Here is an 11184-nt window from a genome sequence, read left to right on the forward strand (position 1 = left end):
TACAGTGAAAGGAGACTTGCTGAATTGTGTTCATTGAGATTCTTGCTTTAGTAATGACATTCATTCATTCTCACTGTATGAGATTCCCGTCTGTGATGCAGCGCTCTGTTCTTCTGCGTTTCTTTATAATATTGATGGTTATAATTATCCTAATTATGTCCGAGCAACCGAAAGCTTTCATGTAATGGAGGGATGGACATCCTGAGTGTGTCCTATATAAAAGACTATTTATCTAATAAATGTATTGGTTGCTTACCTTATTAAGCTAGCAAATCAGAATAAGATGTGAATAAATAACAAGTGCCAAGTAAACAACATAGGAAACATAAATATGAATCTGTTTATTCATCTAACTCATACATTTGTCCTGTTTGTTGCACGTCATTGATTAGTTCTAGCTGTTTGGTAGCTTGTTCATCATGGGAAAAAAATGGCAAATAAGTTTTAACATTTGGTGCATTTGTCGTGTCCATGTCATCATCTCTGGACAAATATTTTTGAATGTCTATTCTACCTTTTACTACTTCATATTACCAGCCACTTGTATAAACACCTGGACGAGATCATTAACTATTTCATTCTGTGTGTGTGTGTGTGTGTGTGTGTGTGTGTGTGTGTGTGTGTGTGTGTGTATCTATTACACATCACTCTACTAGAGAAAAGGACAAGAAAGCCACCTTGACACCTCAATAGATCCTGAATACGACTACGATAGTATTGCGAGGCTATCGCATGTGACTCATGCTAATGTCTAGTGTATTTTTTGAGAAATCTGTAATTCTATAGAACTGACGACATCCGCACTATACAAATGTTTGTGTAACTGTGTCCCATAAAGCATGTACGTTTTCCAAAGAATTAATATAATTATTCAGGGTTGCCTGGTACTCAGAATCTCAACTACTGTATATCTCAGAAAACACACGAAACACCTGAAGCTAATTGCAAAAATCATAGACATCGTTTTTCTCAGCCTTTGCACAAGAAATAAGGTCAATGTTGTGCACACGCATTTCTAACACGGACATTATCCACGAAAAATCCTCTCCTCCTTGCAAATATCAATCAGCTGAAATGCTTCTTAACATCATAGACACTTTCTATGAAGTTTATTAAACTTATTTAATTTAAATAATTAAAATACTTAGTCAGCGTGAGTCCTGCCCCATAGGGCTTCTTTTAGTGCTTGATGCAGTTCCTATGTTGACCACTAGATGTTATAATAACTGAGGAGCTAAATAGCTAATAGGAGCTAATAAATGACGTTTTTTTAATCACTGGACACCCGAAAGAACTGATTAATTATTTGAATGTAATTTAAACATGTGCACGAGGATTTTACATACACTAACAATTGTTGAACAGCTGATATTAATAATAGTGGCACTCAGCCATACCTGCCCCCAAGGATGAGCGGAAATGTGCAGTAAATATGCAGTAAGAAATAAGTTCCATCTGCCATTAATGAGTCCCAGACTATACACATGACCCAAAGAGTAACTGGTCAGTCTATATCCTATAAATCTGTTGTCTCTGGTCTGGTGTCGTCTCTCGTCACTCGAGTCCGTAGTCTACCCATCTGCCTTTGTGAATCCCCCTCGCCACAGTGTCCTCGCAGTGATATGTGCAGAGGGAGCAATCTTTGAGGGAAGGGATACAGGAAGAGGGCAGGGTCAGGCATTGGAGATGGTTTTTCAGGCCCCAGGATGCGTTCCTGTGGCACACATTCCCTCACACGTTCTGACCTTCGCAGTCTTGCTGAACAGTGGCTACGATGTCTGGCTTCTGGTCTGGCTGGTAAAACCTGCGGGAAGCTCGATAAACAGCCTGGACCCTGTAAAATACATACAATGACAATGTGTTGCTGTATATACCAGCTAGGTTTAGCACTAACATTAACTCTTTTTATGACACTTTACGCAGTGGTATCAAAATGTTTCAAGACCAACTTGGTTAACAAGTAAGTACTTTATTTATCAACATGTATACACTATTACTTTCAAAATAGTCAGTACAGTGCCCTCAGAGTTCCTGCCACTTCTGAAATGTGTCCTGCAAGTCTTCTTTTCGAAGCGTCAAGCACCTTCTGCGATTAATGCCAGATCTCCAAAATGGTGTCAAAATGGCAACCTTTGAAGCCCATCTTCATCTTCGGGAATAGGGCAAAGCCCGCAGAAGCCAAATCTGGCAAGTAGGGTGGGTGCAAAAGTGAGATCATGTGGATTATTCTCCAATTATCATCATAAACAAGTTGCTAAATCGTTTCGACATTTTGGGGGGTTGGTCTTGTCTTCCTGATCTTTCGTCTTCTTCCAGTGATGTTCCTCCGCTCTTGAAGTGCACGTTCCGGTCAAAACACCTGGAATGACTTATGTCATGTCAAACTGGGGCAGATTTGCCCGGTTTCACGCAGAATTTTCACGTTTGCGTTTGTTCTACCTTGATGTCTGTGATGAAATCACAGGTCACAAGGTCAGAATAGTACCAGTTAGCCTCATTAATATCAAAATATTTTTGGTACCACCACGTATAGCAGTCTTTCCGTTCTTACCTTCTCGCCTCTTTCACCTTTCCTTTCCTCCTCCTCCTTCTTCTTCTTCTTCTCCTCCTCTTTCTCCCCCTCTTCTTCCTCTGCTTGATGGTAGAGACGAAAACGTGCCGAGTGTAGTTGGAAAGTTAGCTGGGCAGCGATGTCTGTCTGCTTGCGGAGATCACGGCTAAGTGCAGTGATCTTATGGCTACGCCGCTTTAGCTCCTCTAAAAAGCGCCGCTCCTCTTCACGCAGTCGCACCTGCAGAGCGCTTGCTTGCTCCCCCTTGTGGCGGAGCTTGGCTTTCAGCTCCCCCTGCGAGCACTCTTGTTCTGCAATATGATGTTCTGTCTGCAGTATGCGAGCCTGCAGGAACTCCTCCTCAGTCGCAATGTCTGACCAACACATAAAGATATGTATAAATGCATTGTTGCAAGATTTTCGCCATAAAGTCTTCAGAGAAATATGTATATACAGGATATTTACTACAAATGTTTGTGGATAAATTTATGGCATTTGGCAGACACCCTTATCCAGGGTACCTTACAATCATCCTATTCATACAACTGAGCACCTGAGGGTTAAGGGCCTTGTTTAAGGGCCCTAAAGTGGCAGCTTAGTGGTGCTGGGATTTGAAGCTAAACCTTCCCTACCTATACGTGTAGTGCACAATAGATTAGAACTCCATTGCCACAACCTCTTGCCATCAAGGGTTTTTCCACCAAGTACTAAGTCATGTTTTGCGAAAGGGTCAAATACTTATTTCACACATTAAAATGCTATTCAATTCATAATTTTTTTTGTTAATTAGTTTTTCTGGATTGTTTTGTTGTTATTCTGTCTTTCACTGTTTGAATAACCCTACCATTAAAATTATAGACTGATCATGTCTTTGTCATTGGGGGAACGTGCAAAATCAGCAGGGCATCAAATAATTTTTTACCTTACTGCAGCTCTGGATAAAGGCATCCGCCAAATGCTGTAAAGATAGATAGATAGATAGATAGATAGATAGATAGATAGATAGATAGATAGATAGATAGATAGATAGATAGATAGATAGATAGATAGATAGATAGATAGATAGATAGATAGATAGATAGATAGATAGATAGATAGATAGATAGATAGATAGATAGATAGATAGATAGAGGGTAGTTGAAATAGACCCATTACCGACTCTATTTCTTGCAGGAGAGCTTTTGCTCAGTTCACAACTCAGATCTGCGAAGAGAAATCAGACGATTCTGTAAACAGCTCTATAAGATACACTCATGTCTTCATTCTGTATAGTTAAAGTTTTCCCACATGCCCTAAGAGAGAAGGCGACAGACCATTACATCTCTTCTTCAGGTGACGGATCTCCAGGCGCAGACCAGTCAGGAGGACCTGATGCTCTTTTTGTAAGAAAGCAATGTTCCGCTCGACGCTCTCTACCTGTTGGGTGACGTTGCTGGTATCCATGGACACACAAATGGTCCTGAATTGAAAAAAAAACAGGACTCGGTGTACAAAAAACAGAAGTCTATGAACATTCATTTTATTATGCAAATCATAATCAATCCCAAATGTCAGCTTTGAGGAAATGTGTCTTCTGTATGACAAAAATATTATACTAGTGTAAGGTGATGAGGTACAAGTATTTTGTAAAGTTCATGTAACATTATTCAACCACATACACATAAGAAATAATGAGATAAGAAATGATTTGACATGCAGGAAGAACAGTAGAGTTTATACCCTGGAATCTTTGTAAATAGAAAGAAAATCCTGTATTATATCATTTAAAAATACACTATATGGACATTCCTGCCATGTGTTCCTCAAAATGTTACCATAAAGTTGAAAGTAAACAATTGTATTGGACATCATTGGATGCAGGAGCACGACATTTCCACCATGTGTTCCACCATGACAATGCCTCTGTGCACAAAGCCAGCACCATGAAGATTGGTTTGGGGTGGAAGATCTCCAGCTATAGAGCTCTGACCTCAACCCTCCTGAACACCTGTGGAATTAATTTGAATGCTGACTGCACCCCAGGCCTCCTCACCTTCTCACCTACATCAGTATCTGACTTTACTATCACCCTTGTTTGGGAATCAACACAAACCTCTACAAAATATAGTTGAACATCTTCCCAGAAGTGTGGAGATTATAATAACAGCAAATAGGAAATAAGTGTGGGATGAAATGTTCAAAAAGCACAGACGGATCTTATGATCAGGTGTCCAGAAACTTTCATCCATATAATGTATGTCTGGTAATAGTGATGTAACACAGTCTTTTTTTTTCATTGCCTTGTATGTGCATTTGTTTATTATAAACACTTTTAGTGTATTATTTTTTACTTTTCCAACTGCATATAAGTTGTGATTAACTAATTATTTAATTAAATAGTTGTGTTTGCATCGTGTTGGAACAAATCAGCATCCAGCATTTAATCACTGATTTCATTTTTGATTAATGACATTCATCTACTGTGAAATTAACATTATGTTTCAGGTGCAATGCAACATATTTGTCCAGGATTATTCGAATAATGGCTTAAGTATGAACTTATGGGGTCACTGGTGTGTGTGTGTGTGTGTGTGTGTGTGTGTGTGTGTGTGTGTGTGTGTGTGTGTGTGTGTGTGTGTGTGTGTGTGTGTGTGTATTTTTCATCATTTCAATTTAACTTTCTGCAAATGGGATCACTGGCAAACTCAGTGTTTGTTATTATAAATATTGTACAGCAAATTTCTCATTATATTTGTAAGACTCGGGTTTGGTGATGGATTTTGCTACCAGTTATTGAGACACAGGCTGAGCTGGGCAAACTGGTAGACCATCTTTTCCAGCTTTTAATTTTTCTCTTGAAAGCATCACAAGTTATTAATGAGAAAATAACACAGACTTACACCAATTAGAAAACAAAAAATATCATATCAGCAAACAAATCAAAGACCAGTTTGACCATTTTGACCTGTGTTTTGGCAGCTGGTCAGATCAAGGTAGTCTATGTGGACCACCCAAGACCCCATGATGCAATGCATTAGTATTACTCTAAGGGAATTCCTGTAGAATAAGTTACTGGTTAAAATCTATTTGCAAATTCTTCAACCTCGTACGCAAACTATAGGATGCTTTACTTTCCCGAAATTTTCCAATAAATGTTTACATCCGGGGCCATGCGGCCAAATAGGAGCTGCGCAAGCACTTCGGTCATCTCTAAACGTCGCTATCTGACCTTTATTTTTCACTTTTTCCCCATTAGCACTGGTCAGACATGTAGAAATAAATGTCTATCAGAGGTCTAATACTGAATGTTGACGTTAACTGAGACTTCCAGCCGGACACTTCTCTTGCGCCGAGTGCGTAATTGAGGTGGATGATGATGATGATGATGATGGTGGTGTTGGTGATGATGTAATCTTAAACAAGGCTCTGCTGTGCAGCTAGGCGAGTTGATCTCAAGTTTACATCACAACCGCAAGGAGAGCAGTCATCGGTTTTACATCTGCCGAACATCTGTTTGCAATGTTTTGAATACAAAGCGGCGTTACTTACAATCAGGCGGAGAAAAGGCGCAGGACGGCTCTCTCCTCTATTACCTCCTGGGAAGAGAAGGTTCATATGCCATTCTGTCCAACATCCAACATTTATTCAGCCAATGAGCTGAAGTCACAAACCAGGGCGATCTGATCTGATCTGAACTGACCTGATCTGATCTGATCCACAGGAACCTGGCTCGCGTTGGTTTTCCACCCCGAACTGATGTTAATCCGCACTAGGATGAAGAATCAGACCTAAAGAGCAGATCCCATGCTGAAATATAAACCCGGATTACTATTAGGTTACTTTTTATTTTCGTGAGAAATGATGTCCCTGTCCTTTTCAGAACCATGGACAGGGACAGACTGCTCCCTAGTGGTGACAAATGTGACTTGAAGGCAATTACATCACGGTATATAAAATAAATGAATGCTCGTGAGATGCACTCATAATGTATCTTGAAACCAGAGTTTACTACATCATATTACACTGTATGGCCAAACGTTTGTGGACATCCGGCCTGTTTTTTTTTTACAGTTCCAGTTTACATTGCGAAATCTTTTTTTGGAGCGCGTCTGTCTGATCAGCCACATAAACATAAGGCACTGATGTCAGACACCGATGTCTGGGGTGCATTCAAAGGTGTTGAGGAGTTGAGTAGGTCAGGGTAGGGCAGGACAATTCCAGGAAAATTGTTTGAATTAATAATTTTGTTTCCCTATTAAAAGTAATAGTAAGTAAAAACAACATGGAGGCATGAAGTACACCACTGTAAGTTTGTTTGTTATGCAAAAGTAATGTGTGAATGCTCAACTGTTCTCAATGTCCAATGAACTGTCCAATTTTTTCATATGCTACACTTCTGTGGCACTTAATAAACTATGGGGGGGGTCAGTAACTCATGACCTTTGGGTTAATAGTTAATGATAATGTGACTAGTGAGTGAATAGCACTTCATGAATATTTGTATATTTTCGATATCTTTGTTTTACTATATTTTATTCTATGAACATTTCTAGTTTATTTGACTGGAATGCTTTGTCATTGTATCAAATCCTTTCGCTTTTCCAGAAACCTTTATTTGACATTTGAGATTGTGCGCCCTCTAGTGTTAAATAAGAGGAGTTACATATTCAAACTCTCCATTGTACAATATATGGAAAAATTGGATGATCCGCTGTGGCGACCCCTAATGGTAGCAGCCGAAAGAAGAAGAAGAAGAAGAAGAAGAAGAAGAAGAAGAAGAAGAAGAAGAAGAAGAAGAAGACAATACTGTATATGGACAAAGTATTGGGTCGCCTGAATTTTCCACCCATATGTGCTTCTTCCACAATCTGTCAGCATGCAACTGGAAAAAACACAATTGTTTAGGACGTCTTTAGATGCAGTAGCATGAAATCATTCCTAACAGGAGCCAAACCTGTTTCAGGATAACAATGCCTCTGTGCACAAAACCCCAGCTCAATTAAGATTTGCTTTGCATGGGTTGGAGTGAAAAATCTCCTGTTATAGGGCTCTGACCTCATGACTTAATGTGAACACTATGAGAACTACTATGATTTATAATATTTGCTAGTGCTTTAATTGGCTCCTCAAAAAAATCAAACACATTCTTCATTTCTAATGTAGTCCTAGTTATATTTATTTGAGGTAGAGTTTAAAGAGTGTATAAACTTATACTGTATTTTGAAGGAAACTGAATTCCTGAGTAGATCTCACAGGAGAAGCATGACCCAGTAGAGGCTGATTGTGTAAATGTGGCTTTTCTCCATTTTTCTCCCCAATATGTCATCCGATCAGGGAGGGTGAAGGATTTATCTGAGGGAACCAAAGCCTCATGTTGTGTTACAGTGCAGCAAAGTAGTTTTGTAAATGTAAATGTAAATGGGTTTAGGGTTCAAACTCTGGACAAAGTGATTGTTGCCTGATTTTTCTACTTTTTAATATGAATAATATAAAAGCATCATTTTCTTTTCACTTCGAAATACAGTACGTTTTCCAAACATAGAGATTCTATAAAAATGTTTCAAAACTAGTTTTGTAACACGCCAACAGATGGCAGCACAAGGCTGCACCCACGGTCACAGTGAGCACCGACCTTCATATGTCAATATGCCAAAAGACATGGTCCTGTGTACATCAGGAGCGTTGCAACTGGTGCTTACTCTGATCACGTGTGTTACCATGTCTGCTATTTCATCATGAACAGAAGAGCAAACAAGAAATTCTGCCTGAAACTGGGAAAATCTACCACAGAAACAGGGGGCTGCTGCAGCAACATCACTGAAAGACGACGAGAGATCAGGAAGACTTTCAACAAGCTCAACTCCCAAAAACATCGAAACCATTCGCCAAATTGTGCATGATGATCGTCGTGGAGAACGATCCACAACATTGCTGCCCTTGTCGGTGTGTCAGTTCAGGCAATCCTCACGTCTGCCAAGAACTCTTTCAATAATGGCGAGGATCATTACCGGTTACGAAACTTGGGTGTGTGGGTAAGACCCTGAGATGAAGCAACACAGTGGAAAAAGGTGAGGCAGGTCCGCAGCTCCAACAAGTGCATGCTCATTGTCTTCTTCGACATTTGCAGCATCGTGCATCAAGAATAGACTGAGTTCTTCTGCCATGTTTTTTAGGTATCTGATTCAGGACATTTTGATACCACCTCTTAAATGCTGCTGAATTTGAAAAAAAAACCACAAACAAAATCAACACCAGTTTCTACACAATAGTCGCCAAACAAACGTTGCATGTTTTATACAGTTTATTTCCATTTGACTCAGAACCATTTTCTAACAGTGTCTGTCTAAATGCTATGTAGCGTTTACGCCGGTTTGCTTTGTACACCTCCAGGCGCTCTGCTTCAGCAACAGGATCATCCAGAACCCCATCCCACCTCAGGCTCTCCTGTATTTGTCTGTTTACTCCCTCTTGATCTGTACACGAAGCTTCCTCTACTGCAGTCTGTGCTTTGGCATGACACAGGTCACTGCTCCCATCCACGTTGGTTGACTGCTGCGTCTGGGGTTTTCCTAAAGAGCACCAAAACAAAAAGAAAGGCAGATGGATTTCAGCGTACCTTCACCTTTTACCTTTAAATTGGTTAAATCTTAGCAGCACACATGCACGGGTGAAGTTTCCCAAGGCATGGAGGTCTAAAATCTAGTGCTGATCTCCTGAGCACCAACCTTTTTGAAACTGAGAGCTACTTCTTGGGTACTGATTAATGTGAAGGGCTGCCAGATTGATAAACACTTCTGAAATAACGAATGATGTTGGCACCATGTTGGTGACCCCTGATTTATAGTCTTTTATGATTTCTGAGACACACATGAACAATCCTTTTGTTTCTATGCAACAAACAAAGTAAAAGACAAAAACACACAAGATATGGACTGTGAATGAGTGGAAGAAAGTTCTGTGGAGTCCAAATGGGACATTTTTGTCTCTAACAGAAGAACTTGTGTAAGACGGAGACCAGGACAGAAGATGTGATCAGACTGCACTCACCCCCACACTCACACATGGAGGTGAAAACTGGGATGAACTGGATCGCAAGAAAGAAATCTGCAACTAGTGAAGAACATCTTTAGCAAGTGTTACAAGAGGCAGGCAAAGTATTTCAGATGGATGTTGGAGAAACGAAGAACGAGTGTGAAAAGCTGTTCATGAAATAATAAAAATTATGTAAGATTTGTACAATTATCTATTTGTTTGGTCAAAGAAAATCCTCATACTTTCGTTACACGACCGAGTTTGTTGCATGGAGACAAAATGAACACGAATGTGTCTCTCATAAAATCAAAAAATAAAACCATAAAATAATAAATGCATAATGAATATAAATAAAAAAAATTAGAAAGTACCTGAGTCATCAGAAAGAGTAGGTGTGCTTGGATGTCCTCTTTTCTTCTCCTCGCGGGTGGGTTTGTTTTTCTCTTTATTTCTTCTCTTCTTCATCTTCTTCATCTCCTTCTCGATTAAATTCGCCATAGGTTCCTCATAGCTTCAGGTTCTCGCTCCATTATTTGTGTTTCAGCATTTCAGCATTGTGTTTCAAATCGTGAGCAATTTAAAAAATTGTGTTTTCCGATTTTACTCATGAAGGGAAAAAAAGATACTGTGGGTGAACTGATTGAAACCGACAGTGTGTGTAGACGTCACCATGGAAACCGGGCCCCGCCCACATTTTTGTGCTGCGGAATGGAAGCACGCTGGGTGGTGTGCGCATGCGCCGACCCCTACCGGCAAGCAGCTGTATTTACATGATGACTAGAAAAAGCTTTTCAGTGATCAAACTGTCAATTAATGATTTCTTTTTAATGTTTGGGTTTACTTCATGGAAAGGTAAGCATACCGTTTTTTAGGGCTTAAAAAATATATATATATTTCCCAGACTGGAAAATTAAATCAGGAACCAAAGGAGCAAAAATATGTTTTTGTTCTTTATTGAATACTCAAGTCCAGAGCAAGAGAAAACCTGGGAACACAATGATTTAGTGAATATTCTGTTATAAAGCTGGAAACTACCATATTACATTTGATCAATTAAAAAATGATTAAATAAACACTTGAGAGTAACATGCATGTTTATATAATGGTAAGAAGATTTATTTTGAACAAACATCTATCAATGTCCAGATGTTCCACTTCATTTTCATTGAAGAATCCTCCTTTAGTAATAACAGCTTTACACACTCTTCTACACAGACAGTTTGTTTCTCCAAATGTTTAGCTGAAATACTTTGCAACGTCTCTTGCCAAAAGTGTTCTTCACTAGTTGGAGATTTCTTTCTGACCTTGTGATCCAGTTCTTCTGTTACATATGTCCCAATTGGACTTTGCAGAACTTACTTCCACTTATTCAACATCCAATAAATTTTTTTTAGTTTTTTACTTTAGTTTGTTGCATAGAAAACAAAACATGTGTCTTAAAAACCAAGAAATGCTCAGTATTTCCAAACATTTGACAGACTTGATCAAATATACATATACATCTATATATCATATATTATGTTCTATTAAAGTTACAGGTATGAGGTAGTGATTAGAGATGAGCTCTGGGCAGATTCAGAGGTGCATTGGGCAAAGAAATGTCGTTTAAAAAAATATCCAGT

At 39.2% G+C, this 11184-nt stretch overlaps 2 protein-coding genes and 1 long non-coding RNA gene across 5 annotated transcripts; 1 reads left to right on the forward strand and 2 right to left on the reverse strand.

Annotated features, from left to right (window-relative positions):
- Positions 1-319: 319 nt before the first annotated feature.
- ccdc92bb (coiled-coil domain containing 92Bb) lies at positions 320-6815 on the reverse strand. Of its 3 annotated transcripts, XM_083564497.1 has the most exons (6): positions 6231-6814; positions 6080-6126; positions 3865-4010; positions 3707-3754; positions 2552-2925; positions 320-1834 (listed from the first exon to the last, which is right to left on the reverse strand). In XM_083564497.1, the coding sequence occupies exons 3-6, from the start codon at positions 3992-3994 to the stop codon at positions 1517-1519; spliced, it is 870 nt and encodes a 289-aa protein (XP_083420623.1). In that variant the 5' UTR covers positions 3995-4010; positions 6080-6126; positions 6231-6814; the 3' UTR covers positions 320-1516. The 3 variants fall into 3 exon arrangements, with proteins under 3 accessions (XP_083420623.1, XP_083420624.1, XP_083420622.1); XM_083564498.1 differs by lacking the exon at positions 6080-6126 and having other exon boundaries at positions 6231-6815; XM_083564496.1 differs by lacking the exons at positions 6080-6126; positions 6231-6814 and having other exon boundaries at positions 3865-4166.
- Positions 4406-5180, forward strand: LOC310738986. Its single transcript, XR_014537207.1, has 2 exons — positions 4406-4757; positions 5036-5180. It is a non-coding gene; the product is annotated as an uncharacterized lncRNA (long non-coding RNA).
- Positions 6816-8788: 1973 nt separating the features above from the next.
- Positions 8789-10242, reverse strand: liat1 (ligand of ATE1; the record flags this gene model as incomplete). The annotated part of the gene is made up of 2 exons (XM_083565378.1): positions 9934-10242; positions 8789-9099 (listed from the first exon to the last, which is right to left on the reverse strand). The coding sequence occupies exons 1-2, from the start codon at positions 10058-10060 to the stop codon at positions 8789-8791; spliced, it is 438 nt and encodes a 145-aa protein (XP_083421504.1). The 5' UTR covers positions 10061-10242.
- Positions 10243-11184: the final 942 nt, after the last annotated feature.

The sequence above is a fragment of the Silurus aristotelis genome (genome assembly GCF_946808225.1).
Source record: "Silurus aristotelis genome assembly, chromosome: 16".
NCBI lineage: Eukaryota > Metazoa > Chordata > Actinopteri > Siluriformes > Siluridae > Silurus > Silurus aristotelis.

Coding starts and splice junctions, on each gene's coding strand:
- ccdc92bb (XM_083564496.1), bottom strand. CDS start 4,069: ATGAATGTTCATAGACTTCTGTTTTTTGTACACCGAGTCCTGTTTTTT. Junction 3,755..3,864: donor CCTGAAGAAGAGATGTAATG/GTCTGTCGCCTT, acceptor TTCTCTTCGCAG/ATCTGAGTTGTGAACTGAGC. Junction 2,926..3,706: donor TCCTGCAAGAAATAGAGTCG/GTAATGGGTCTA, acceptor TGTGTTGGTCAG/ACATTGCGACTGAGGAGGAG.